The sequence below is a fragment of the Buteo buteo genome, chromosome 25 (assembly GCF_964188355.1).
Source record: "Buteo buteo chromosome 25, bButBut1.hap1.1, whole genome shotgun sequence".
Lineage (NCBI taxonomy): Eukaryota > Metazoa > Chordata > Aves > Accipitriformes > Accipitridae > Buteo > Buteo buteo.
This window is the reverse complement of record NC_134195.1, coordinates 8,034,121-8,060,754: the sequence shown is the minus strand read 5'-3', so window position 1 is coordinate 8,060,754 and position 26,634 is coordinate 8,034,121. Positions and strand designations below refer to the sequence as shown.

General features: G+C 42.2%; 1 protein-coding gene across 1 annotated transcript; it reads right to left on the bottom strand.

The window, feature by feature from the left end:
- CRACDL (CRACD like) lies at positions 1 to 26,261 on the bottom strand. Its single transcript, XM_075057387.1, has 10 exons — positions 26,195 to 26,261; positions 25,084 to 25,249; positions 22,038 to 22,173; positions 21,511 to 21,675; positions 20,800 to 20,868; positions 17,578 to 17,808; positions 13,852 to 15,466; positions 3,019 to 3,218; positions 1,149 to 1,284; positions 1 to 327 (listed from the first exon to the last, which is right to left on the bottom strand). The coding sequence occupies exons 1-10, from the start codon at positions 26,241 to 26,243 to the stop codon at positions 182 to 184; spliced, it is 2,913 nt and encodes a 970-aa protein (XP_074913488.1). The 5' UTR covers positions 26,244 to 26,261; the 3' UTR covers positions 1 to 181.
- Positions 26,262 to 26,634: the final 373 nt, after the last annotated feature.

Sequence of the window (26,634 nt, the reverse complement as noted above, 5' to 3'; positions counted from 1 at the left end):
TCCTGATTGCTACAAAGTTGAAGGTAAACGTTTTGACTGCATCTATTGCACACTTTCTCCACAGCTGTATAATAAAACCCTTCTCCAGTATCAAGAGATTCTTCACTGTGATTAGCTGATCTGTAGAAGTTCAGTTAAGTAGTTGACTTAATTATGAAAGATGCCATTTGCTTGCATCGTTCTATTTTATAATCTGTGGCATATCACTCCAAGCTTGCGATTTCTTTTTGGCCAGTTCCATCCACAATGGCTGATCTGGAGCAGCATTACTGGCTTTCTTCAAGTGGCTTATTTCCTCTTTATCCACGAGTGGTAGTGATGGAGCTACTGTGAATAAAACACATGGACATGTTACGTTCACTTGCTGTACAGCTATACACCCTAGCTCTTTCATTAAAAACTTCCTGTGCCCTGCTCTAAGGTAGAAAATCTTTACATTTCACATGGAAGCTTCTTCTGCAATACGTTATTGAGGAAATAACCATTCTGTGCTCAAAAGAATGCAATGTTTTTCTCAACACTGATCTCTTTAGTCCCTAAATTTACCAAAACCAACATGATGACCTGGATTCCTTGCTGTGCCTTATGTTAACACCCAGGCCAAAGAAGAAAGAGTCTTTTCATTAGCAAGAGCATTCATTTGCGAATTCCTCCTTTACCTAGCCCCCAAGTCACAGGAATTTTATTATCTTCAAAACTGCTGCCCTTCTTTCAAATTTGAATTTACTAAAAAGATTCAAAGTTATTGTGGGAGGACTGATGGGCAGACAGCTTGTGATGACATCATTCCAGCTTGCTGTGGAAACCACATTAAAACTGAACGTGACTGAAAATAATTTTGCATGCATTTTACACTTTACACTGGGATAGTGCATTTGGGACCCTGTCCTGTGAAATGGCCTAGCGCTCTTGATTTGCATTTCTTTCAACACAAGTTTTGACTACTCTGTAATCGAAGTGGTCAAAAGAATATGCCATCAAATAAAACCCCAGATATGAGCACTGAGAAAACAGTTTGCCCTTACTGATGTGGGGCTGGGGAAGAAATTACAACCTAGCCCCTATTTGTTTTCCAGCACACTCAAGCAGGATTTCTTCTGACAAGGTTGTGAGATAACAGCCTACATTTTAAGCATTTTATTTCCTACCAGGGACACAATGTGACAGTGAATTGGTTCTCAGCAGCAGCTCCTTCACTTCAGACTTTGTCTCTTTCCTCTGTTCTTCAGAAGTGGTTTTAGGTGCCAAGTGTGAAGGTTTGCTCCATTGCTGCTTCACTGACCCCTAGGCACAGAGAGGGATAAAATCCAGGTAATGCAGAGAGAATGAGACCAGTTTGGAAGAACAAAGGGAGTGGATGCAGTGCCTGTCATGGTCCAAAGACCACACGTGCTCATCATAAACTGGTCCCAGTCCTCTCACTTGAGCTGATACCTGTTCAGAAAGCTCCAGTGGTTTCACACTAGCATCCGTGATACTCTACAAATTAAAACTATGCCTCTGTATCTCTTATTCAAAATGGTATCTATGAGTAGGTTATTATAGTCTTCAATGCAAAATGTATTTCAAGCCCTTTGCATACCTCTACTAACATATATAGCATTTGGAAACAGCCTTGTTCTCTCATGTTTCCCTTCTACCTCCCAAATTTTGTGGGTTAGGGCACTGTATTTTTGGACAGTTGATGGTAAATGGATTTTCCATAAAAAAGAAATTGAACACAACCTCCCATGGATTTTCTTGCCAGTATCAAAAACTACCCTGAAGCAATACTGCCTGGTGCCATGTGGGAGAAGGAGAAAGTGGGAGTAGTACAGTGGCACCCAGCCTCACATGCTGCAGTCAGGAGCATCTTGGCATGTTTCTCTGTTAGCTGATACAGGGAAATAAAATGCATGGCATGAATTTTAGGGAACGTTGCCAGCTAAAATCTCTAGTTTCCTATTCTGACACAGAAACTGTATTTTGGGATCATTTAAACCCTTGGTGTTTTAAGTGCTATGACAATGTTGAACATTATTGCAGTTCATAATCTTCCCTAGACATTTTATTAGGTATTATTTCTTGTTAATCTAACCACTGCTATTTTTCATCATCTAGAGATCTTCTGTTATTCCAGGATATAATACAGCTATCTGGGTTTCTAACAGTACCACCTGAAGCAAGAAAGTAGGCCATTTGCACTGGGAATGCTATACTGGTATAGGACACACATGCTCCTGCATCAGTGCAGGGCTCTTACTGTGCCAGAGGTGATACAGGCAGCACTTGCACGCTGCTGTCTCCGTGAGCTAGCCCAGTACCAGGGAAGCCTTGTTAGTATTCTGGATTAATGCCAAGTGCTTCTGCTGGCACACCTTTGTCATCTGGGAAGATTACTTCCTACAGGCATCACCCTCTTTTGCATGGGATCTTTGAAGAGGCAGAGTCAGCCCATATTCCATGGCACCACATGGCTGTCTGAGTTATCCATATACACAGAACCAGAATTTTTATCTTGGCACTGTCTGCAAGTGCAAAAGTTATTTTTATCCTATTTCACTTCTCAAGGCTCTAAAAATTGTTACCTAGGAGCTTCTGGGACCGAGCTGTTCATTCAGTGTTAAATCAGTCAGGCAGTATAAGAGGTTCAATGAAATGCTGTGCTTAGAAGGATAGTTAACAAGAATGTATTCCCTCTGTATTGAGAGAGATCTGAGACTGTACAATTTAGCACTTCATCCTGGGTATTTTAGCATGCAATACACATATTAGATCTGGTAAGTAAGTATTGGGCACCCACGAAATTTTACACATCTCACATAGTTCCAGGATTTCTTGAAGATATAAAATCACGTATCTGAACAATCGGAGAACTCTGCATCTGTAATACATTTCTGAGAGCAGTGGCTTTCTTACTTATGAGTATACTCATTAAGCATCTGTAATCATTATGGCATGACTGGTAATAGAGCAGTAGATCCAAAGAATACTACAGGAAGATGATATGAAAGCATCACAAATTTGTACCCTAAGTACCTCTGTTCGTTCTTTCTCTTTATTTTGTTTCTCTGTATCTGACTTAACATCCAGAGCCACAAGTTTTTCTCTGTCGAGTTCCTGCTCCTGCTGCACGCCCCTCTGCTTTTGCCTCGCTATGGAAAGCCAGGCTGGTTCTGCAGGAGTGTCAGGATCTCTTCCGGAGTCTCCAGCAGCCACGGGGGAAGACACGCTTCTCTCTGTTGACAGATTATTTATGTACATGGTTATATGAAAGAGAATTGTAATTAGCTTCAGATTGCACTTGCTCGATACACTGATTGGTCCCAGGATGTGTGATCAGCCTGGGTAAATAGGAATTCTGTTTAGTTTGGTCTTCAGAGAGCAATCTTCCTGTGCTCCCTGTTTTAAGTTACCATTCTACTGGTGAAAAATGCTTTGCATCTTTGTTCGGCTAGAGTTGCAGTGTTACTGCCCTCACGTGAGGGAGATGCAGAAACACGAATCAAGCTTCATTAATCCACCTATTTTCCAAGGTCTCCCCCTCTGCCCCCTCCTCCCATCTGCTTCTTGGCCTCTTAGAGACAAGCAGCAGCCGATTCAAAGCTGGACACAGCTGGACCATGGTGTGGCAAAGGCAACCCCCTCCCCGCTGTGGCTGCCCTCGGCTCCTGCTCTTCCCAGGCCCACGCAGCAGCAGCTGATGCCTTACTCTGGTTCCTGCCTTCCTTCCACCCCTTTAGGAGCAGCCTCTGTCACGCAGCCCCTTGGTGCCCACAGGTGCTGTGCGTGACTGAGCACAACAGTCTGTGTCGTCTGATCACACAGAAACAGTGCTAAAACCACAAGGTTAATTTACGGTCTTTTGACGTGAGGTTTACTTTGAGTTATCCCTGCTGATGCTGGCCGTGTTCTCCACTGGGGCCAGTCACATTCATCATGCTCCACCAGAACTGAGATTTCAGTGAGACAAGAAAATAAAAGCACTTCCTAGAGTAAAGGGTCAAAAGTGCTATCCTGCTGTCCTCACAACTGCTACCCAGGGATGAGCAGTATCCAGAGGTATGGGGAAGTGAAATACCCCCTATTCAAATATTCTGTGAAGGGAAATCCTGTCTATACGCTGAGCAGAACTGGATCAAGAGAAGAGCCTCAGCTCCCCTGTTGGCTGCAGCCCCCAGGTTCTCCACTTCTTCATTGGCTGATGCTGCACCTAAAATTCAGTTTTTCAACTAATGTGGAGCATTTGCATGGTTTAAAAAAGGAACAAGAACAGTACTAACACCCTTAGAGCCATGTTAGAGCCATAAGGAAAGACGATTTAACTTTTCCCAGCCGTTTCTGGCCACTAATGTACCCAAATTTATGGAAGGCTATTTCAGAGTAGAAGTTAAGCTTCTCATCCTCAAATCACACATTGTCCTGCCCCTGGGAAAAGTTTGTTACCTAGACAGCATCCTGTTCAGGGACCCAGGAGGAGGCAGACCCAGCCAGGAAGCATTACTGCCCCAAAGTCCCTCGGGGCTCAGCTGCTGTTCTGGCGTAGAGCTGGGCCACCCAGCACAGGACCCCATGGAGCTGTCAGACGCATTTCTGGAGGGCTACAGTCTAATTTAGGGGAACATGGCCCTGATCAGGAAAGCTGGCAAATGTCTCTGAAGGCACATTTGAGATGCCTCATAAAGGCACAGGAGATGAAAGGGATGATGCTCTCCCAAGAGCTGGAGTCTGCAAACTCAGGCACATTATGAAAGCCCACAAACTTTCTTTGCTTGGGGATTTTCTCAAGTCACTGTTGTACCTCATCAGAGATGGACTAGTTACTTGAGCAAGAAAATATTGTAAAACCTATGTCAGCTAAAAACCACAAAAAGAGAAAGCACAAGTTTTGCTTTAAGGCCAAAGCAAGATGTTTTGCCAGCTGATGCCTGCATTTCCCTTCACATTCACCTCATGTGATCTTGCAGGGAAACCTCTGAAAGAAACAAGCCAGAAAGTCCAGCTGTGCAAATGCAGCACAGATAAAGCAGAGCCCTTAGATGCTGAATGAGCTTCCCTCCCTCCTGCACAGCAAGCTACTTCAATTCTCTGCATCCTACCTACACCCCATCTTTCTATGCCAACAGCTGTTTCTCCCATAATCTTCTTCCCTTCTCTTCTCTGGCTGCCCTCACTTAATTTTGTCTAATTTTACAGAATGATAGAGAATAAGGCTGGGAGCGATCTCACAATGTCATCTAGTCTATCCTTCAGCTGCAAGGCAAGAGTCAGTTACAAGATCAATTTCACATGTTTCCTGACAAATATGTATCATCTAACCTGTTCTTAAAACCCTGCAAAGACAGGACAGATCTCAGACTCTCCCTAGACAACCTATCCTATGGCTTGGCTTTTCTTTTTCTACTCGATTTTTTCCCTATTGGGTAAGTTAAATCTTCCTTGCTCTAATTTGAATCCATAACTTCTTTTCCTATATGCTACGGACATGAGCAGATTATTTGTAGCCTCCTTGTGGCAGGCTTTTATGCATTTGAAGACTTAAACCATATTTTCCCCTATTTTAACTTTTCTGATTGGTCATATTCTCTAGATAACTCTTGCTTTTGTAGGAATTGTCCTAATTTGGTCCAAATCATCTTCAAAATACAGTGCTCAAAACTGGCATATAGCACTTGAGATGAAATGGTGCTAGCATCAGGTGAAGTGGAAGGACTACCCCACTTCACCTGAGATGGTCTCCTGTACACATCAGTCAGTATGATGAGCTTCTGGCACAATGATGTTATTGCTGTTTTGTATTTAGTTTGTGAGCTCCAGATTGTGTTACTTCCCCTCTTCCATTCCCCATTTGTATCTGTGCATCAAATTATTTTTGCACATATAACAGAACTTTCTACTTGATATACGAAAATATTCTTTTCAAACTATGTTTGTACTTTCCCAAGGTAACCCTGATTTCTATTCTTGTCCTCCAGTGCGCCCACAGGCTTTCCAGCTTGGTAATACTTGCAAACATAATAATCACACATTTAGTTCTGTCACCTATGTCCTTAAATATACTGAATAGTGTCAGAACTAAGATGGCCACCGTCTAATATGACAGTGAATCATTAGCTGGCACACTCAGTAGCTTTGCATCAACCCAATGAGTAGCCTCACCAAGACTGTATTTATAGGAATGTCATGATATTTATAGGAATGCCCTATGATACCAGTTATCATTTGATTTGAATGCTCTTGACCAAGTCATGTTGGTTGAAACTTATGTTATCTTGTAGACATTTAGAAATAGCTCAATTATTCCTTTCAGTAGTTCATATTAAGTTAAGTGGTATGTAACACCCTTTCTCCCTCCTTCTCTTCTTCATCTCACCTCCCTTTTCAAGATGTGCTACCTTCTGGAGCCTTCTCTTATCTTCCGCAGTTTGCCAAGATAACCACTAGCAGCTCAAGGACTGCTAACCCATATTCTCTGAATATCTTAGGACAAACTTCCATTAGGAGCTTCATAAGCCAAATTGATGTGATGCCTGCTAATGCATCTGCCATCACATTCCATCCTTTGCTTGCAGGCCATGCCCTTGAACCCATCTGCACCAATTGCACCTTTTTAGGTCATCCGCAATTTGGGCAGGACCTGTTAGTGCATTGCCCAGTAAAACCAGGTGCCACGCTTCATCAGTTCTCAAAGCACTACTGTGATACGCAGACTGACTGCCGCTACTGAAGGTAATGGTGATGTCTAGTGTTCCTCAGAGGTGAGGATCCCTCACTCAGTACAAAAAGTAGCTTTTCACTTCAGTTACCTTCTATCCAAATAATTAGTCAACTCGTTTTCCTAGCATCCTATAATGAATATCCATCCAACAGTTACGCTCAATATTACGAAAGTGTTTCCCCACTGAAGCCTCTCTGTGCCCTGCTGGACTCATCCTGTAAATCCATCCCATCAAACATACCCTTTCCCCCTGTGCACAGGCTCTTCTCAGCCCAGAGAAGACTGGGCTGCTTCTCTGACTGTACAGCTACAGACACACCACCACACACATCCTTTTCCACCACCTTTTTACCTTCCTTCACCGTCTGTAACATCTCGGTGCTCACAAACACCAACGTCTTTACCCTGAAGGCCCTTTTCAATCCACCTACCAGCTTTGCCATGATACTGGGAACCTGGCTTCTGCCTTGATGCTGCTAGTGATGTACTTAGTGTCTGTGATTCAAAATCACCCTTTGTGTTTTGTCCCATTTTCCCTGTCACACCACAGGAACTTTCTGTAAACACCAACCAAACTGCACATTGTTCCTCCTCTGCTCCCAACATACAATCAATATCAATAAAATGACTGCTATGCCCAGGCTCTATTTACTGTGATACATGTAATGGTCTTATTACTACCTGTGCTCCTGTTTCTCTGTCATCCTCATGGATTTAGGATTCATCTTTCTGTTATTTCGATCTGCATCACCCAGCACAACAGGGTTCCCAGTCCCACAGCGGTATGTCTGGAGGCTGCTATTATAACAATGTTTTTCATAAGGCAGACACTCTAACGAAGGCATCAAGCACTTTTGCTCTTCAGACAACTCTCCCTGATGAGACGCCAGACATCCTAGTCATGCCAATTAGAAGGCAGCCAAATTAGAGACAAGGATCATCCCATAAGAGATGGTATCAGAATGCTCCTGTGATAGTAGGGAACAAAAGCTCTTTATCACCATCTTAAAGATTTTATATGTATCTGTACAGGCCTGACTTAGGACAGCAGAGTCGTATCACCTACAGAGGATCAAGACCTGATCTGCTTCTGGGAGGGGCTCTCTAGTTTCTTTAAGCAATTACGTTCTGCCCTTGTTCCTGTGAGAGTCTTTGTGGCAGAGAGCCAGGTGGACAGGCAAGGCAGGGGAAATACCTTATCTTCAGCAAAAAATCATCAGATGCAACCCGTGCAGGATTTGCTACCTCATCTGTCAGCCAGAATTACTGTAAGAGGTAGAAGAGTCATATTCACTATTTATTATCTTTCCCATTGCCCAGAGGTCTTTACATCCTCCCACCTCCAACTAGAGAAGGTTTCTTGGCAGTATACATGCACCGTTGTTCCAGCCAGAAGGATGAAAGGTGGTGAAGTAATCCAGGAGATAGTACAGTGAAATGAGTCGGTAGTTTAAGGTGGTCTGAGACTCTCCCAGGAAGCTCTAGGTACCCTGAGGGGCACCAAGAGGCCAAAAGCTTTCTTGGGAACCACCTGTTCACAAGAGAAGTGCTGCTTGCACACCCTCCTCAGTTCGGCGACTGTCTGATCACCTTGAACAAGCTCTCCCTGTCTTACCTCATCCGGTCATGAGGTAGTCCAGGCACTTTTATGGTTCCCCATGTGGCAAAGCACAGCATTTAAAGAACCGGATAGCCAGAGTGGAACCAAAAGTACTCAAAAGCACAATGTAATTCCTGCTTCTGCTGCACATTGCATGCACAGCACAGCAGCCTGCACAACAGCTCCCAGCTGGTAAATGCCACTTTTAGGGAGACAACATAGTACAAAATGCAAGTGGTGGCATTCTCCGTCGGAAGCTGGGTGAGTTTGAGAGGCCACAGCCATCACAAATGCTCCATGTTTCACTTCTCTGGTGAAGCAGGGCTGAGCCTCTTGCTTCTGCATTACACTCGGGAGATTTTCTGAATAAAACTAGAATTTGAATCATATTCTTCAGTTCTTATTACAACATGTTATTTTAAACAATATGCTATTCAACTTGTTACTTAATAACCTCATAAGCTAATAAAGGATATTGCTGGCAGCGATTTGTCTCTCGTTCACTCACAGCAAATAACCTCGTGATTGCATCTTTCCCTGGTTTCCTTGGAGCTGGCTTGGCCTCAGGCTTTTCAAAAGGCAAGTGAGCCCCTTCTTCCCATCGGGCTAAGTCACCAACAATGGGAATATACCACGTCAGAACTTGTCAAGTCATCAAGCTGCTTTGTGCATAATGTCACCATGTATTAAAACTAGCATTTAATGTAGGTTGTCGAGGTCTTCTGCTGCCATGTGAAACCCCACCCGGAGGCTGCTGAAGCCCTCCCTTCACATCTTTCCCACAGCCACCAAACACACACGGACAGTCGCAAGACCAGCTGTTCTGTCTGCGTTCTTTGTCACGTCCGCAGCTTCCAGACTGACCCCCCCAGGATAAGCCCTGAAGCCAAGGGAACCACAGCCACCTTCTCAATTCCCTTCCACAAACCAGAATCACCCAAGCTCTTCTCCGCTGGGTCTGACAGTGGCAGGGCGGGCTGTCTCAGTATTCCCTAAGGGGGGATATTCCCCTGCTGCAGCCCCATTAAATGCAGGTATCTCTTTCCTTCAGTATCTTACTAAAGCAGCTTTTTTTTTCAGACTAAAGCTCTGATCTTATAGATGAAATTTCTTTTGCCTAAATATTGTGGAAATGAATGTGTACACTTCTCATTGATAGTTGTGTATTATCATTTAACGTGTGTCAGACTGGTTGTGTGAACAATAAGATGAAGATAAAACATTAATCTTTATGTACAGAAGGAGATCTATCATTGACTTGTTATTGTGCATTGGTTTATACACACACAGAAAGTGAAAGAGAAATACATACCTATTTCTGTCTATTGACAGACAGATATACTGAGTATATACAGGTGTATCTGGAGGGCGGGGGGGGTGCTGCTCATATGGATAACTGCAGCAAAGACATACTTAACATCACCCTGAGATTTAGGGATTGATTTTTTTTTAGAGATGGCCTCAGGTATTGTACCCGTTTCCTTTAAATCTAAAGCCTTTGTGTGCACAAAATATAGCAGAGGGTCTTTATAATATTTAAATCTCATACCTGAAAATGAACATCTTATGCCTGCAAGGACTGCAAAGAGTGGTTATTCTTGCCATACATCTGTGCAGGCAAAAGGTCAGAGGCAGAATATTAGAGCCTTTTGAAAGTCATACCTCTAACAGCAAGCAAAGCTAACTTGTGGATTCCCTGCATATTTTAAAAGCAAACATACTCAAAACTAATCCAAACAACTTTACACAGGGAGATAACACCCCCTGTATACAACAGTGTCATTGTTTTATAACACTGCTTATGCATGCATATTTAATTCCACACTGTTGTAGCTTTGCTCATTTATAAAACACCAGTTATTTTAAGATAGGCTTTACAAATGCATATGGCATTTAGTATATCCTGGCCTACATATTTCCCTTTGTTTATTAAATCACTACATGCATTTGTGTCAGTGTACACACCCAATTCCTTAATTTCAGACAAAGCTATTCTAAAAGATTTGGCTAAGTATTTCTGACATTTCTTTCTTCTCTAAGCTGCTCTGTGAGGTATTTGACTTTTGGTTGGATCTATACCATGGATGCCAGGATAGTCTTTTTTACACAAGAAACTGCTATGTTTGCATCAAAGTCTATTTCGCTGCTGGAAAACAGCCATATTGCAAAATAGCCTGACACAACCGAAAAAGCAACTTCTTTTCGAAAAAGACAGCTTTCTTTGCAGCTGTAGCCAGGGCAGCATTAAAGCAATGTCTTTTTTATATAGAGAGAAACATTTCTCTTGTCATTTCAGAGCCTGTATTTGACAGACAATACACACCAATTTCATTCACCGTTATGTTCACTGTTCCTCCCTGAGCTCCCTTCCTCTGTTAGAGCATGTCTCCCTGCTACAGCTCCTCAGCTGCTGATTTTTATATATCCTAATATGCAAATTCACACAGGTATTGCTTGTAGTTTTGCTCTTGTAATAACCTGTTAGCATATATTAATTGTTTCTGCCCTTTACAGGATTTATAGCAAAGTATATCAACCCCAAATGACACAGCTTAACCTCTTAATTCTTGCAAAAACTTGTGCCTTTAGCTTCAGAAACTTAAGAATTACTCCTCCTGGGGTGACTAATTTCATGCAGCCATTAAAGAGCCACCTTGCAGCCTGAGAGAGGCCAAGCAATCCCCACTAGTTCCCCAGAAAACTCTGGAGAGCAGGAGTGCTGCTTTCACCTGGGGTGGTAAGCCAGCACCCCCACCAGCCCTCCCACTGCCTTTGGTACTAGGAGTGCTGAAAAGCTAAAAATTGATCTGAATGAACCAAATTGCTCCTACTCACCCCATGACACAGCAAACTGACTTTTTCGAGATAAGTGTACATGAGAAGGGAACTGCACCCCCTTACATCACCGCTTCACAGCTTGTCTTCTTCAGCGCAGGGATTTCCTAACACTCAGTGGGAAGAAACTCCCTGACAGCATGAAGTGTCTCCCGTTGGTGACCACAGTTCTTCAAAAGGGCTGATGAACTCAAGGACTAGCAGAGAGCTGGGTGCCAGCATTAAGGGCAGTTGGATGAAAAAAAAAAAAAGAAGTGGGTGTCCCAGCAGATCAGGAGGCCAAAGGTGGCTGGTAAGCCACACAATCCATGAAGGGCTGTGCTGATTGTGCTTGTCAGGCTTCTCCTGCTTGTGGTTGCAGAGACACATTCCTGACTCACTGGGCTGAGGCAAACGTTTCAAAGAGCTTAAAATGATGTTTGGGCTGGGGTATTGCCCTGCTAAGCCCTCATTACATCCTGTGGCAATCCTATGGTGAGGTGCCAGGGCAATCGGAGGAGGTGGGCACACCTCGTTCACCCACGACTTTAGGTGGCCAGCTCAGGCTAATGTGGCAACTTAGCACAAGGAGGTGCTTGGTCAGATGTCCAAGGAGAAATGTCTGTGGTGGGGTGGGAAGAACCTCAGGTCAGTTTGGAGCAGACTGCTTTGTATTTAGAATTAAAACTCTCTCTGAGTCCTGACATGCCCACATATCAGAACCCATTACTGAGCTACTCCAAGCTGGAAATATGTGGAAAACTGTAGCAGCTTTGCTTAAGTTGATACAATAAGATCAGTAGGGCAGCGGATAAGATTACCATCAGAGACCAATCCGAACCACTGTGTTAAACAACCCCAGGCCATACAGATTTGGTGTAATACTGTCAGGTGGAGAGGAACGTGTCCAAAACAGGGCTCCTCGACCTGCAGCCCCAGGTTCAAATTCTAGGTGTGTGCATCCCTGCCAGGGGGACTGGGGCACAGCTCTCACCTGCAGACTCTATTTTGCAGAGGACAGTCCTGAGCCTGGAGGCAGGAGTCTCCTTCACCCCAGGGCTGAGGAACAAGAGGACAAACGTGCTCCCCAGCTCCATTTCTTCCCCTTCTCCCTCCTCCAGCACTCACTGTCTCCTGCCCTGCTCCTGCTGCAGGCACCCTGGGACACAGCAAGAGGGATGTGAAAAAAGGCTGTGTGCAGGAGCACTGGTACTCCCGCTGCTTTCCTCTATCCTCTGCCAGACCAACCCTACTGTGCTAGATCTCCTCCTCGCTTGTTCCTGGTATGACTCTCCCCAAAATCTCAATCGATCAGAGATTTGGGCATCACTACAAATAATCAACTATTCCTCAGGGCAGGGCAGAGGAGAAAATGCCTTTAAAGGGAGTGTTGGGATTATACATAGGGAAACCACCTTGCCCGTGGGGTGCGGGGAGCCTCTGGCTGGACGGCTCCTGTGTCCAGCCATGGAGGCAATGAATCCCCTCATCTACAGCCGCTGGGAGAGCAGAAAACTGTACACGTGGCCAGTGCCCTGCAAAAATATCTGTGATGCTGCAGCAGATGGAATCTGCTGTCACTCAGGGCATCAGCAGGTTGTCTCTGGGGCCAGGAAAAGGCTTTTGTCACCCTATAGGACAAGTGGCCTGCTGTGTCCTGAGGTCTTCTTTTGGCTTGGTGTTCCCCCACTCTGAAGCTCAGAGACTGATCCCAACTGGAGAAGAGCAACCATGCAGGGGAGCTCTGCAAGGGCACAAAGAAACCTTTTCATTTGCTTGGCCAGCTTCTCCTCCTTACATTCTTAACATCAAACTCGTGACCAGACAGATTCAGGGCAGGGAAAAAGTGTCTCCCATGTATCAGAAGACCTAAAGATTTTTTTCCCCTTTTGGCTGTTCTCTGAAGTGAAGAGCTGAGGTCTCCTCCTAGGATTGCTTGAGCATACTTCACCTAACTTGTTTATTGTCATTGCAAAGACCTCAGACAGTGGTGCTGCTTCCAGTCTTTTCTGTTCTCTGCCTGTAGCACACAATATGTGTCCAGAGGACTGATTTTTTTTTTAACTCTAACCCAATTATATAATACAGACAAGAGGGTAAAATTTAACAATCTGCAGTAGACATGATCTTACGCTCTCTCCTGGCTTTAAACTCCAAGAAGCTGCAGGGTAGTTAATTTTTGTTTTTAAACAAGGAATGAATAATGATAAAGATGGATAAATTAATAAGCAAAGCTCAAAGAAGATAATAAATAAATAGTCTGTTGAGCATGCCAGGCAGTTACTAGTATTTCTGCCTCAATGCTATGGTGAAAAAGAAGGCCTAGAGGTCTGAGTCACTCATCCCACACAGGGCACTGCACTTAATGTGTGCTCCTGGGTTTTGAATTGCCATACAGCAGCTCTGAATGGAGACACTTAGTGGCTTGATATTTCCGTTTCACAATACTTGCTAATGCATTTTATTTTTTGACTATCCCTTTGAACACCCTTTAAACAATGCCCTGAAATGCAAAAATCACAGGCAAAAATATCTTATTTTGTCTGCTGCTTGTTCCCTGCTGTCCTTCTGATAATGTTTTTAGCAAGGGAGAATCAGGGAACAACATCACTGAAGGCAGAGCCATCAGCTCGTGCTCACCAGTGTTGTGACTGACATGACAGGGCTGCCTCATGCTTTCTTACAGGTAAGGTCATTCCTTACGAGTTAATATAACTTTATATAGTTTTGTGAGTCTTACCAGGCACTTTACAAGGATTTGACTTTTTCTCCAAGTCTCTATCTTCATTTCTGGATTCAGGAGAGTGAATGGCTTTGTCCTGCTTCTCCTTGTTTGCAGTAGTATTTGGAACGGTTATGTTTTGCAAGGCTGGCTTTTTAGGCAACGGAGGTTTGCTACTAAGCTGTTCAGAGGACTTTGCTTTGGGTTTGATCTTTTCATTTAAAGAATCACCGATATTTGTATCGGCTGTTTTTTTGATCTGTGCCTTATCACCTTTTAGAAAGGAAGTCAATCCCTCATTTTCAAAATGAAGCTCTGCACTGTATCTTTTAATCCCTTTTGATTCTGGTGATGAGTTGTCTCTATATTTCAAGGACAGTGAGGTGGATCTAAGTTTCACTTGAAAAGGACTTTTATCTTCACAGCTTGGGTTATTCTGAGATACCACCAAAGAATCATTTGGCACCGGCACCGAATCGACAGCCGGAGAAACACAGCCAGCCACAATTTCTGCAGGTTGGCCTGTATTGTCAGAGTCGGACTCTGGCAGCAAAGCCTGCTTTTTGTTGCTGCTTTTTTCCTCCTCCAGGTCTGATCCCTTCTGCAAGTCTTCTTTCCGCTTCTCATTTCTTGAGGAGACCTTTGCTTTGGACAGGAAGAATCCGGTATTTAACGGGCTTTCCAACTCTGATCTTTCTGGGAAGTGTAGGCTTCTGGTCCTTGGTCTCTCCCGCGCAGAGGAGACAGAAAACTTCCTCAGGGCATTGAGTTCATTGGCTGCTTTTTCAGCTTTCTTCCCCAAAAGTTCCTCCTTGTGGACCAGGAACTGACTATTCTCCTTACCAGAAGCAGCTGCCTCTTGTGCAATCTTTGTTTTCTCTAGAGAGCAGGAAGCAGATGATCCCATCCGCGTTGAGGAAGCAGGATGTGAAACATGGAACGAGTCCATGGGCTGGAAAGAACCTGTGGAAAATTGCTTGCTGGACTCTGACAATAGAACAACCTCTTTCTTTGCCTCTTTATTAAAGGGCGTTTCCACAGGTATCTGATCATCCTGCCATATCTTTTCTTCTGACCCTGCCAAGAAAACAATAGTATTCTTACTAATTGAAATATCTTCTTCGGATGGTATTTTATTTACTGAAAACACAGTAGGAAGCTCCTTATTTTCTTGATTTAAAGTATTGATTGACACATCATTCACATCTCCAGACAGCAGAACCAGTGTTTCTGAGGAATCTTCTTGCTTTTGTACTTCTCTGTCTGGACTGGAGTAGGAAAAATTTGTGGAGTCTTTGCCTTCTAACAGCAATGAGGACTCAGACTTCACACATGTCGTTTCCAGTGTTGGTTGGCAGCCCTCCGGTTTCTTCTCTGGTAGCAGGGCTTCCCGTACAACAGCAGACTCAGAAGCAGGCTGAGTCATCGCTGGTCTCAAAGCAGGGGGAAGGTCCTCAGGCACTCTGGGCTTTGGCCAGGTAGCCACATTCTGCGCTGCAGCTGTGCCACATGGCAGTTCTTGATTGCTGGGTTTGAATACAGCATCTGGCAAGTCTGCCTGCACCTCCTTTTCATCATCCTCTTCTTCTTCTGGGGTACAGCTCAAATCAGTCAGAGATTCAGACTGGGTCCTCTGCAAGAAAGAAATTCAAGAGAGCTCCATCACCACGTACAGATTTACTTTTTTTCTTATTCATCATTGCATTTACAACCAAGACCTTAGAGAGGAAGGCAATATTTGCCTCCAATGCTGAGCTCGCTTTTTTCTTAACCTACATATTGGATGCTTTTTTATCTAAGCAGATCCTGGAATAATGTATTTAACCAATATAAAAGCAATCAGTGACACTTTCTTCTGCACAACTAGTGCTTTCATGCCTTTGTAGATGGGAAGTTGGCCATTAAACCGTCCTTGGCACTTGATTCCCAAGAGCATACTGGGTATGTTGTGTTGCTCTTGGAGAAAAAGCAGCACTTGAAAGAGGAAAATCTGTCCCTTTGTATTTTGCTACTCCATACTAGCATTAAAAATAAAACAACCCATTCTAGCATGACTCTGAAGAGGGAAGGGTACACAGAAGGAAGAGCAAAAACCTACCAAGTCCATCCGGTTATGACACTCTATGCCAGCTGAGCATCTACCCACATATGGCAGTCTTCTGTCTAATCCCACTGCCATACAGCATTACAGCCTTGCCTCATTTGTGTAAAAGTCTTCTTTTTCTTTCAAGAGTTAGAGTATTTGATAGAAGTTTATAAATGCATATGTAGTTATCTGTGAGGTCTTGTGATTAAGCTTCAGGTAAGGACTGGCTAAATATACAGGGTTTTTTGAAAGCACATTATTAAGCTGATGAATATGCCTTTTCATATGGTGCCTGTATTAACTCACTGATTCACTGTAGTTTGTTGGGTAAATATGTATTTTGGATGTAGGCTCTAATTCTAATAACACAAAACTTGCACTCTGAAGATACTTTTAGGGTTCTTCCAACTTCTTGTTTTGCAAGTGTAATTGCAAAGACAGAGCTGCAATGCCACCTGCATTCACAACCCATATACACAGGAACATAAAAGCAGAAGACATCAGTTAGCCAGAAGCAAGGTGCACAGACAGAGTCAGGCAGGAAAACAATAAAAATTAGATTATCGAAAGATGTGAACACTCTCCATGGAAAGCCAGTCATCTGGCAGTTTATAGGCAGACTGGACAAAGCAATTGTATTTCGGTAATGTTGTTACAATGGAAGAGGAGGTTTGATCAGTGAGTTACTGCGTTACATGCTTTTCTAAATAAGTGGCCTCATCATTGTGTTGCTCACAGCGGTGCTCTACCAAGCCCAAAGATCACTCACAGATTTTGGAAAACACAGAATATCAGCTAACTAATATTTAGAGACAGATGGCATAATATTCCTGGTGTTAAGCAAGCCAATTTAATGGCTTAAATGTATTTAAAACACTGAAAGAAACCACAAACAATAAAGTGCAAATACTGTGGTAAGAGCTGCAAACTTCAGTTCTACAAAGAGAAGAGAAGAAGAAAAATTAAACTATGTCCCTCATAAGATATGACAAAGAATCAGATAAACGGTGTTTTAAAAGGATGGGTTTAAAATTTTTTTTTTAATAGTATAAACTTTAAAAAATTTTTTTCTGTGGAGACTTATTTTAAGTCTCTGTAGTGCACATAAAGGGTTTACAAGTATTGGGGCATGGAAAGGGCTGAATTCAGAACAGTCCTAATGTACAGAATTTGGCTCCAATTAATAGGTCGCAACTTATTCTTTCTGTACTTTTTGAAAATATAAGCCCAATTATATTTGGAAAGTTAAAACTGCTCTGCCATCAATACTCTCTCAAAGACTCTAACTCTCTCAAGGATCTTTCAGACTAGGAAAAGTACACAAGTTGATCATAACGCTTTGCAAAAAAATTTTCTTAAGTAAGAAGTTGTGCAATCAGCCCCAACTTCTGCATCACAAACAAGATACTAAATTGTACTGCACAGTAAATTTAAGAAGAAATTGTTACATAAAATGCTGCATCAAGAGTTAAGAAGTTAATATTTCATCTGTTCCTAGTGCCTACTCCAGATACGTAGCCTCATCAAATAGCAGCTACTAAAACCCAATGAAATATCCATGCCGAAATCTGCCTTTTCTTATATCTGAGTTTGAAATAAGTCCAGTAAGGACTTCCTGGTTTTGTGTCAAAGGTGACACTGTTTATTTTCACAAGTACCTGAGAAAATCTTCTCATTTTACTGGATCTCTGGTTCCGAGGTTTTATTAAAAGCTTGTGTTTAGCAGCAGAATTATCCAAGCAAGAGAAAAGCTCAGGTGGAGTGTCAAAACTGGCTGCAGGCAAGATGGGATTGTCAGATATCTGGGGAGCTCCAGTTTTAGCACTTCCATGCCTAGGGAACAGCTGACCGTCTGTAGAGCAAGATCTAAAAGAAAGACCCAATGTAACCTGAAAAAAAAAAAATCCCCAAATAGAGAATCAAACAAAGAAACAAATAAACAACAATAAAATAACAATTCTACAAATAAGGGCCCATGTTTATTTTAAGGTTGCCTCTTTTTCTTTTTGACACCTCTTTAAAATACATTGCATTTCCTAATGTTGCACGTGGAGTACTGGTGTTGTTCCCACCCACAGTTCTGCTGGGCTGGAGTATCTCTAGCTTCCTATATATCATCAGGTCCCTTCCAACTCTACAACACCCTCCTAAAGACAAAAGAATCAAACATCAGTGGCATTGACACTTAAGTCAGCTTGCGTTTTCTCCTCATGTATTTATATCTGCAAAATAACTAGTAAGTTTACCTGAAATGTAAAATTTCATTTGCAGACTATTCTGAGGAAGGAAATGATGGACAATTCCTACTACAGGCCAATAACCCATCCAGAAACAACTCCTTAATGCTCCAAGGGCGAAGCTGGAATCCAGCTTGCCTGTGCCCTTCACCACGAACTACCCTAGTCCCAGGCTGAGGCAAAAAGGAGATTGAAAAATTTATGAAAAATGACTCTAAAAAGGGTTCTTCCTTTCTCTCAGATTCAGTTTTTGCAAATAGGCAAAACAGTATTTCCAAACTATCTGTCATGGCATTAACATGACCTCTGACAACTCGTGACAGCACTCCCTTTGCAGGCTTGAAATTCCTGTTCATTTCATCAGAGGAGCTTTCCTCCTTTGTCATGCTTTCTTCTACGGGCTTTCTTCTTCCTTCTTTTCTTCTTCTTTCTCTGGAAATGGTATTTTACTGAGGGGGTTGGATGGGAGAAGGGGAGAGCAGGATAGTGTCGAGGGAGGATAAAAGCGCCAGTGTTTTCTGCAAGTAGAATTCTGCATTATGCACTGCAGCCAAAAGATACTCTGTAGTGTAGCGAGGTCCTGCTACAGCTTCCTCAATGGCCAGGGGAAATCTCCCATTGATTTTAGTGGAGGCTGGATCCACAGCTTCCAATCATGCATTCTATTTAAGAAAAAAAACTAGCTCAGCCATTCTGAATAATGGATGCTCTCATTAATTTTCCCTCCACAATATCTGCAGTCTAGTACTCAAACATGACTAATGTACAACAAACAATATGTGGCTGCATTATACATTAGTACCTAACAGTGAATACATTGACATTTCAGCTCCATGATAAGGACGTAGCACATGTTCTCTTGCAAGGCACGTCATTATTTGCCTGCCTTTCTTCTGGCTTCTGCTTTTCCTCGAGAACTTTGGATGTCTTCTCATTGGCAGTGCTCAGCACTGGCCATTACACTGGAAAATCAAGAATCTGGTTTGTTACTTAAATTTCAGGAGCCTGAGTGAATGCCAGCTCTGAGCCGGCTGCAGAAGTTGCCTGTCCCACGAAGTCTGGCTCCAGCGAAGCCTGCGGAAGGAGGGGATGGCTGGCGGACCCCTTTCTCCAAATCTCATTGTGCACGTGGCTCAGTTGTCCTTCAGCTGGTCGTGATGCATGGCACAAGGTGGGGGGCCATGAGGAAGCCCCATCCCCAAAGCCCGGATGGGTCAGTTGCAATCCCTTTCTCCCTTCTTCAATCCAGGAAAGCTTCCAAGACGCAGCAAGGTGTCACTGCTGCCCAAAAACTCAGGGTTGCGTTATGCAAACTCTTCAGCCCTGCGAGCTGGTCTCCTCTGACTTCTAGAAGCAGGCCTAATCTCTCTGAAATGCCAGATAGTAGACACTGCGGTTTGGGAGTAAAGCCTTCAGATGGGGCTTCTTCCTGGCTGTGTTCTGAAACAGGACGGGGATGAAGAGAGCTCTAAGCTAAATGATGGGGCATGTGGAAAAAGCTGAGCAACCACATAGTCACCACCGTGTCTCAGGAGACAGCAAGTGAGTCAGAGAGTGATGTTAATGGAACAACAGGGAGACATAAATCCTCCGTTAGCAAATATGCATCTGGACTGGACAAATTTACACTGAGCCTACACCAGTTCTCAAGAAATACCTTCTTCACGTGTTCTGTTGTTTTTCTTTAAAAATATAAAAATTTCACTGCATATAAGCAGTTTTTCAAACAGCTGCCTGTGGAATCTAATGAGTGTGGCCAGAAATCTTTGCTGAGCCCTGCTGCAGCTGGCCTTGAAATAAATTTTGCATAATTACCAAGAAATAGTCAGCTCAGGACTAGCTTCTCTACTTCCTTTCTGCAATTCCCCTCCACCCCTCCTCCTATTTCTAGAAAACACTTTTCCCTTTACCCCCTGTGTTGTTTCTACCATGACTCCAGCTGTGGACAACTAAAAGGGACTCTTCAGAGCCTTTCAAAACTGGCCTTTAATCAGCCAGAACGGCTGGCTGCTGATTGAAGCAAGCCATCTATTTGCCTGTACTCAAGTCCTGAAAACATCACTTCAGCAAAATTCACAGCCGAAATCTGACTGAAGGCTGAACCTCAGACTTCTAAGCAGCAATGTCAGCCACTATCATCAGGCAAACACTTTCTGCATCAGTGCAAGGTAACCTTGTATTTAAAGCAAGGGTCTGGGCAGATTTCAGAGGATCTAGATTTTGGTCACAGCTCCTCAACAAGCTTCCTCCCTTATCCTATGCATGTAACACAAGCAGCCTTTACTGCAATTTCCCATCTTTAGAAAAGGGGATACTGTTTCAATGTCTAAATCTGGTTGGTTGTGCTTGCAGATTAAATCATGTCTGTGAAGCCTGCTAAAGGATGCGAGCTATTCTAGAGGGCTTAATTATTATCAATGGGCGATTACTTGGCATCAGAATTATGTTGATAAATAATCATAACTTTTATGTTAGACAGACAGGCATTAAAAAAGCATAGCAAATAGACAGGCATGCAATTACATACATACAAAGTTGTTTTTTGCAGCAGACAGGCAACAAAATAATATTTATGTCTTACATTTCTTTAAAAAGGTACTATGCATAAATTGCTTGGCCCTTAATACATTTGGCAGAAGTTACCTGTTCTTCTTCTTCACTGCCTGTTCCAGCTAAACTCAAAGAGCTAAGGTGCTTGTGAGAGTCAGAGAACTGCGGGATGGAATGAGGAAGAGATTCAGTAAAAGATGACAAACGAGGTGGATATACTCGCAGAAACCATCTACACAAAGTGCACACAGATACTGACAATGTAAGTTGTTTTTCTCTATAGTCTTAAGGATTAGCAAGGACACTGCAAACATAAAGTGTAAGACAGGCAGATAAAGAATGAAATAATGTATAACAAAACTATCATTTAAAATGAAAAAACAATTTCAAATTCTTTTATGTTTCTTTTTCCGATGACAGCCTCGAAAAACATTAAAGAAGACAGCTCTCTTATCAGCACATTCAAGAGGGAATACAGATTTTTCAGCCTTTTTTTTTCATGCCTGGCAGCTCTCTGTAGTCCCTAAAAAACCCCCAGCATCCCCATGCATGCATACAAACACATCCTCTCCTTCCTAATTCTGCATTTTCTGGCATGATATTTATATTTTAACAGGAACAGAGATTCTAAGTAGCTGTTTACACAGAGAGAAAGCATTTTCCCATTTCAGGTAAGGTATTTCTGAATTGTTCAGAGATAAAGTAGTGATACCTTTAGCAAACCAACTAAATTTATTCTGCCTTCCACACACAGGTAAAACAAGTCATTAAACACTGATTTTTGTCAACACTAGAACTACTCACTCTTGTTGTTGTGCCTGAATTTAGGTTTTCATGGAGCAAAGACATTTCTGGAGGGCTCCTGGGTAATCCATCATCTTCAGAACTGGTCCCAGCATCCTCTGTTCGCTTTGCATGAAGTCCAAATGGAGGCGGAGGTCCCAATTTCATGGTAGGCTGGAGTTTCAACTTCAGTTTGCACAAAATACATTAGCATGAGATAGTGATGGAGGTTTCCCCAGTACATTTTTTAGCTAAGGTCAATGAGGTACCTTTATTTTAACTTCACAATTGAATGATCCAGGGCACAGGACATCTCACTTTAGATGTTCTCTTAGGGAGCCAAACAACCTATCCATTTTTCAACTATCATTTAAATAGAACCAAGATATGATACTGCTCTTTAATTAAAAACCGCGACATTTAATGTAAGCTGCAGACAGATATTACTTACTAATCAAATGTTCAACCACAAATATTATCCCACAAAATCAAGCCTGGAAAGATGTTCCACCTCCTGCATTTGAAAAAAATTATGTTGTGTACATTACCTGTAAAGCTCTAATCCGATCAGAAACATTTTCTTGAGAAAACACTCTTACTGGCCTTGGAGGCTCTTGCCCAGTCTCAGGGATGAAAATGCTATCATGTGATAAAGCTCTGCTTCCCATAATGCCTTTATGTGTCCTAGAATAATATAACAAATGAGTGAAAACATACAAGTTTTTTTGCCAGTCCTCTTACTCTTAACTCAGGTGGTCTGTTGAACATGGAGTGTGGGATAGGTGTGTGCAGCATACATCACACACGAGATTCCAGACTTCTCCATGAATACAATACAGTCATTCAGGCTAATCTAGGTAACACCTTTAAAAACCAAACAAAAAATTGCAAATGCTGTTATCTGTCACTGTAACAAACTGAATCAAGATTAAAGACAGTTTTACCCCAGCAATTGAGTTATATCTTATGGCAAAGCTACTGCCCCTTGGTTGGAAGCCAGCAACTAGGTTGTGTGACAGTGCCACAGGCAAGCCCAGGTGCAAAATGAAGGGAGTTCACATAAATGAGCCTGTACCTGAGATGGACTAACTTCTTGCTAATGTAAGAATGTGTCTTGCAAATGACTGACCATTACCATAGGAAGAATAAGTACCTTTTACTATTTAAGTGCAGTACAGCATTTAATGAGTCTCTGCCATACAGGTCATTAACAAAAATATTTCAGTCAATGTAATTCTCACATAGAATAATTTGCATAAATCCTTACAAGATGCTTACAAGGTCCTGTGCTCTTTATCAAGATCCCTGGGATTTTCTCTTACAAGCCTGGGGGAAACAGTTTTTTATGGACATTCTTTGTGGGCTAGTGAGAGGAAGCGGAAGATGCTTTGTGGGGTAGCTTCTCTCATATTCTGTTTCCTACTTTTGATGCATGCGGTATGTAACTTCTTTTGCAGATTTACATGTGGGGCATGAACACCTTGTTTCCCCATGGGAACGGTACAGGAGACCCACGGACAGACAGCTAGTTGCTGGGATGTCTCTTGTGCTCATTTTCCTCAGCTTAGCTCATAGCCTAACTGAGCAGGGATCAGAAATGCGTGCACGTGGCATTTCTTCTAGGACTCCCTTCTTTTAAGTTTTTTGAATAAGACAGCTATGAAATGGCAAACCAGGGTAAAGAATACAGAACTGTTTGGGCTCATGTCACTATGAAGTTAATTGAGCAGACATTTTAGAGAAAAAAAAAGAGTACTGTGTATTTTTGGATCTTGGATACTGTTATAGGGACATTCAGGAACATAGAAAAAGCATGGCAGAAAATAACATTTTCTGTGTAATGGCTGCTATAAATAAGTTTGATAAAACAATAGCAGGAAAAAGCTGATCTCTATTCCTGCTGCAGAAGGAAGGAAAGCCTGCTGCTTCTGCTTAATGCATTAGAGACATTAGAAGAACAATTTATCCAAGTGAAAATGTGATCTCTCCAATGCATCCAAGGTCAGACAGATCTATAGCAATTTGCAAAGTAAGTGCCAGTTAAGGCTGCGATGGCTGCTCAACGCACCAACATTTTACAACGACTGCAAGAGCAGCCAGATAAGCAGTGCTGTTGCATGCGCACATTTATCCCAGCATGCTACTTTTGCTTTCTCTTTCTAGCAGACGCATACCTCCCGGATTCGTAGTGGAGGTACCCTAGATGTCTCCTCAGATTACGAGTGCTCGAATTAATTTTCCTTCCTTTCAAGGAATTTCCTGGTCTTTGTCTGTCTAAACAAATAGTAAGAAACAGTAATGTAACAACCCTGCGAGTAACAGCACAGGAACATGGCCAAAACAGCCAAAGACCGGTACCCACTTGGACATGACCTCGTTGAGTCATGCACAAGGGAAAGAAAATCTGACCATCTATGTCTTAAAAATGTGTTGTTGAACAACAATGCCATAGCCCCCTGTTAGACCTGGTGCTGCCAGGAACTCCTGGGGCTTCAAGCTGGACTAATGTTACTGTTGCCAATGCCACAAAAGAAAAAAAAAAGTTAGTAATTTTTTTTGGTTGTTTGGCGCTGCCTGGTGGCCGCGTTGCATAATGTCCTTTTACATGGCCGGGATGGTTTGCCTTTCCCGATCCTGGGCACAGCAGCATCTATCGCTTGAGGACCAGGAGGTTTGTTCTGAGGCACAACATCCACCAATGCAAGGACTTGCTTTTTAGGCAGCCAAGGGGCTCTTCAGTCCATTTCTCCATCCAGGAACACATCTCAACTTCAGACCGGGTTTCTCATCGTTACCTTTCAGTAGTGGGTAACATTTTTGGCAATGTCTGAACAAAGAGGATTTTCACAGGCAGACAGATACACAGGCTGGGATTCAGCTGGTCTAACTTCAGATGTTAAACCACAGGTATCTACATCAGAGCTGGTCACCCCAGGCTCCTGTTTACATTCAGAGGGGAGAAATAGGCACTTCTAGAGCCTGGTTCACTTGAACAACTTCAGACATCTACACAAAAATGACACAAACTTTCTTAGTAATGTTGACTTCTCTCTGCTGATTATAATAGGTAGCTGGTGATTAACTCAGATGCAGACATTTGTCCTTTGGTCAGATGAATCCCATGTATACAGGGGAAATAAAGGCTTCACAGCCTCTGGTTCCTGCTGATTTCAGTTGTAGTCATCCCCTTATCCCTTCCTTGCTTTCAAAACCTGGCGTAAATGGTTGCGCATCTAAATTTCTTTAACAATCCTTAGGAGTTACATTTTAGGGGCATAAGACAATCCTGGTAAGATATAAGCTGAGTACCTAATTCATTTTTGAAGACGGGAATTACATTCTTTTGAAATGATAACCCAAGGCTTATTTATGATTAAATGAAAGCTTTTTTAGTTATTATTTCTTGCTGCACCCCATCCAATTCCCTTGTGATTTGTCTTGCATCAGCCATTTTAATTTTTCTTTCCTGAAAAAGGCAACTGTTTGAGAATGAAGCATTCTGAACAAGTGGAGGAGGCAATTTTGGGGTGTCTTTAGTCTACAAACATTGTAGCAGTTCTGTATTTGTTTACCAGCCAGAGTCCAAAGACTTACTCAAGTTCATCTTCAGAATCATAATTAATGTGCATGTCATGAGAGGCCGCGACATCACTTGTTGACTGGAATAACTTCAGACTGCTGCTCCCAGAAGACGACGTCTCTTTCCTTTTCTTTTTACCAAAAAACTTTTTGAAAGATTTGAACTTTGATTTTTTCTTTCCTAAGTGAAGAAACATAAAGAAGATGCAACCAGCAGCATGTGCAAGTTTTTTTGAACAGTAATAATTCCTTTATAATTTCTGCATAAGTGGATTTTTTTCCTGGAAAATGCAACACAGTCCAGTCTTGCATTAATGTCTTTCAAGACTATACTAATAGCATGAAATTACTATTATCTTGGAGAATGGATTGCAATGTTTATGATACATAAGAAATAACCTATGGCGTAGAATCTTTCCTAATAGAGTTTCTACTTGCCTCTTGAGATAATTAGACTGTGAAGAAAAACTTTGGTATTAACAGCCTGGGATACAGAGAAGAAATTACAACTTGGAAACCCACTGCCTTTGTTCAGCAAGCTAAATAGTGATGATAAGGACAATGTTACCAAAACCAATTTAAATGTAGAAAAGGCTTACATAGGTGGAATGTGCAGTGTTGGGAGGCTAATGCTTTTAAAATGTCAGTTCTATAATACATCCCAGAATATTCTGAAAGCTAATTACAAGACTCAGTGGATCACAAAGTATTACACTAGAAATCAAGCAATAATCTTGAAAAGCAATGCTAGTCTGCTCAGTGAGAAAAGACCTGAATTAGGATCAGCTGCAAGCTCTGAAGGAAACTACTTAAAATGAAATCAGTGTTTTGCACAAGACATCCAAAAAACTTGTGCCTGTCCCATATAAATTGTTGTGACAGCACTGCGAGGCATCCCTGTCAGCATTTCACTTATTGTTGGATCTTGTTGGGTAAAAAAGTTAACTTAGTCACAAGATGCTACAAAAAATCTTATTTCAAGCCTCTGAAAATGTCAAAAATATAACAGGAGGAGAGAAAGGGAGAATGCGTTCTCTAAACAGATTCACTCCTATGATAGAGCTAAGGCACTGAGGCTCAAGAAGTCACAGCACTTTTCATTCACTGGGGAAGGAAGCAATTCTACCTGAATTGTCCTCTCCATCTCCTTCAGTCTCTCGCATCTTAGGCTCCATTATCCTTGAGGAACTCAAATGACAGTCACTAAAGGAGGTAGAAAAAGTGTCGGTCATAACCACAAAATAACAATACATCACTATATATGTGTATACATACAAACAGGCAAGTTACTAAAATATAAAAATATAAAATAATACATTATGTGTATGCTTTTATTTATAAATACATAGACAATATATGTCTAAATATATGTATTGTATCTCTATATAAATATACATAAAACACAAAAATATCCCATAGGATGAAGCTTATTAGGCTAAGGTATAATAGATTCCATAGAATATTTCCACTTTCATAAGATAATAGTACATCATGGTTTAGTTAACCAACTAGCCTCTCCCGACTGAAAATTATGTTTGATGAGATTCTCAAATGCTTCTGAAAGCA

What these genes read in the sequence shown, in the direction of transcription:
- CRACDL (XM_075057387.1), bottom strand. Translation starts at nt 26,243, where the DNA reads ATGGAGCCTAAGATGCGAGAGACTGAAGGAGATGGAGAGGACAATTCA. An exon ending in GCAGTGAAGAAGAAGAACAG is followed by an intron (nt 17,809 to 20,799) that starts GTAACTTCTGCC and finishes TTTTTTTTTCAG; the next exon opens with GTTACATTGGGTCTTTCTTT. An exon ending in ACTGTCACATTGTGTCCCTG is followed by an intron (nt 328 to 1,148) that starts GTAGGAAATAAA and finishes TTTTATTCACAG; the next exon opens with TAGCTCCATCACTACCACTC.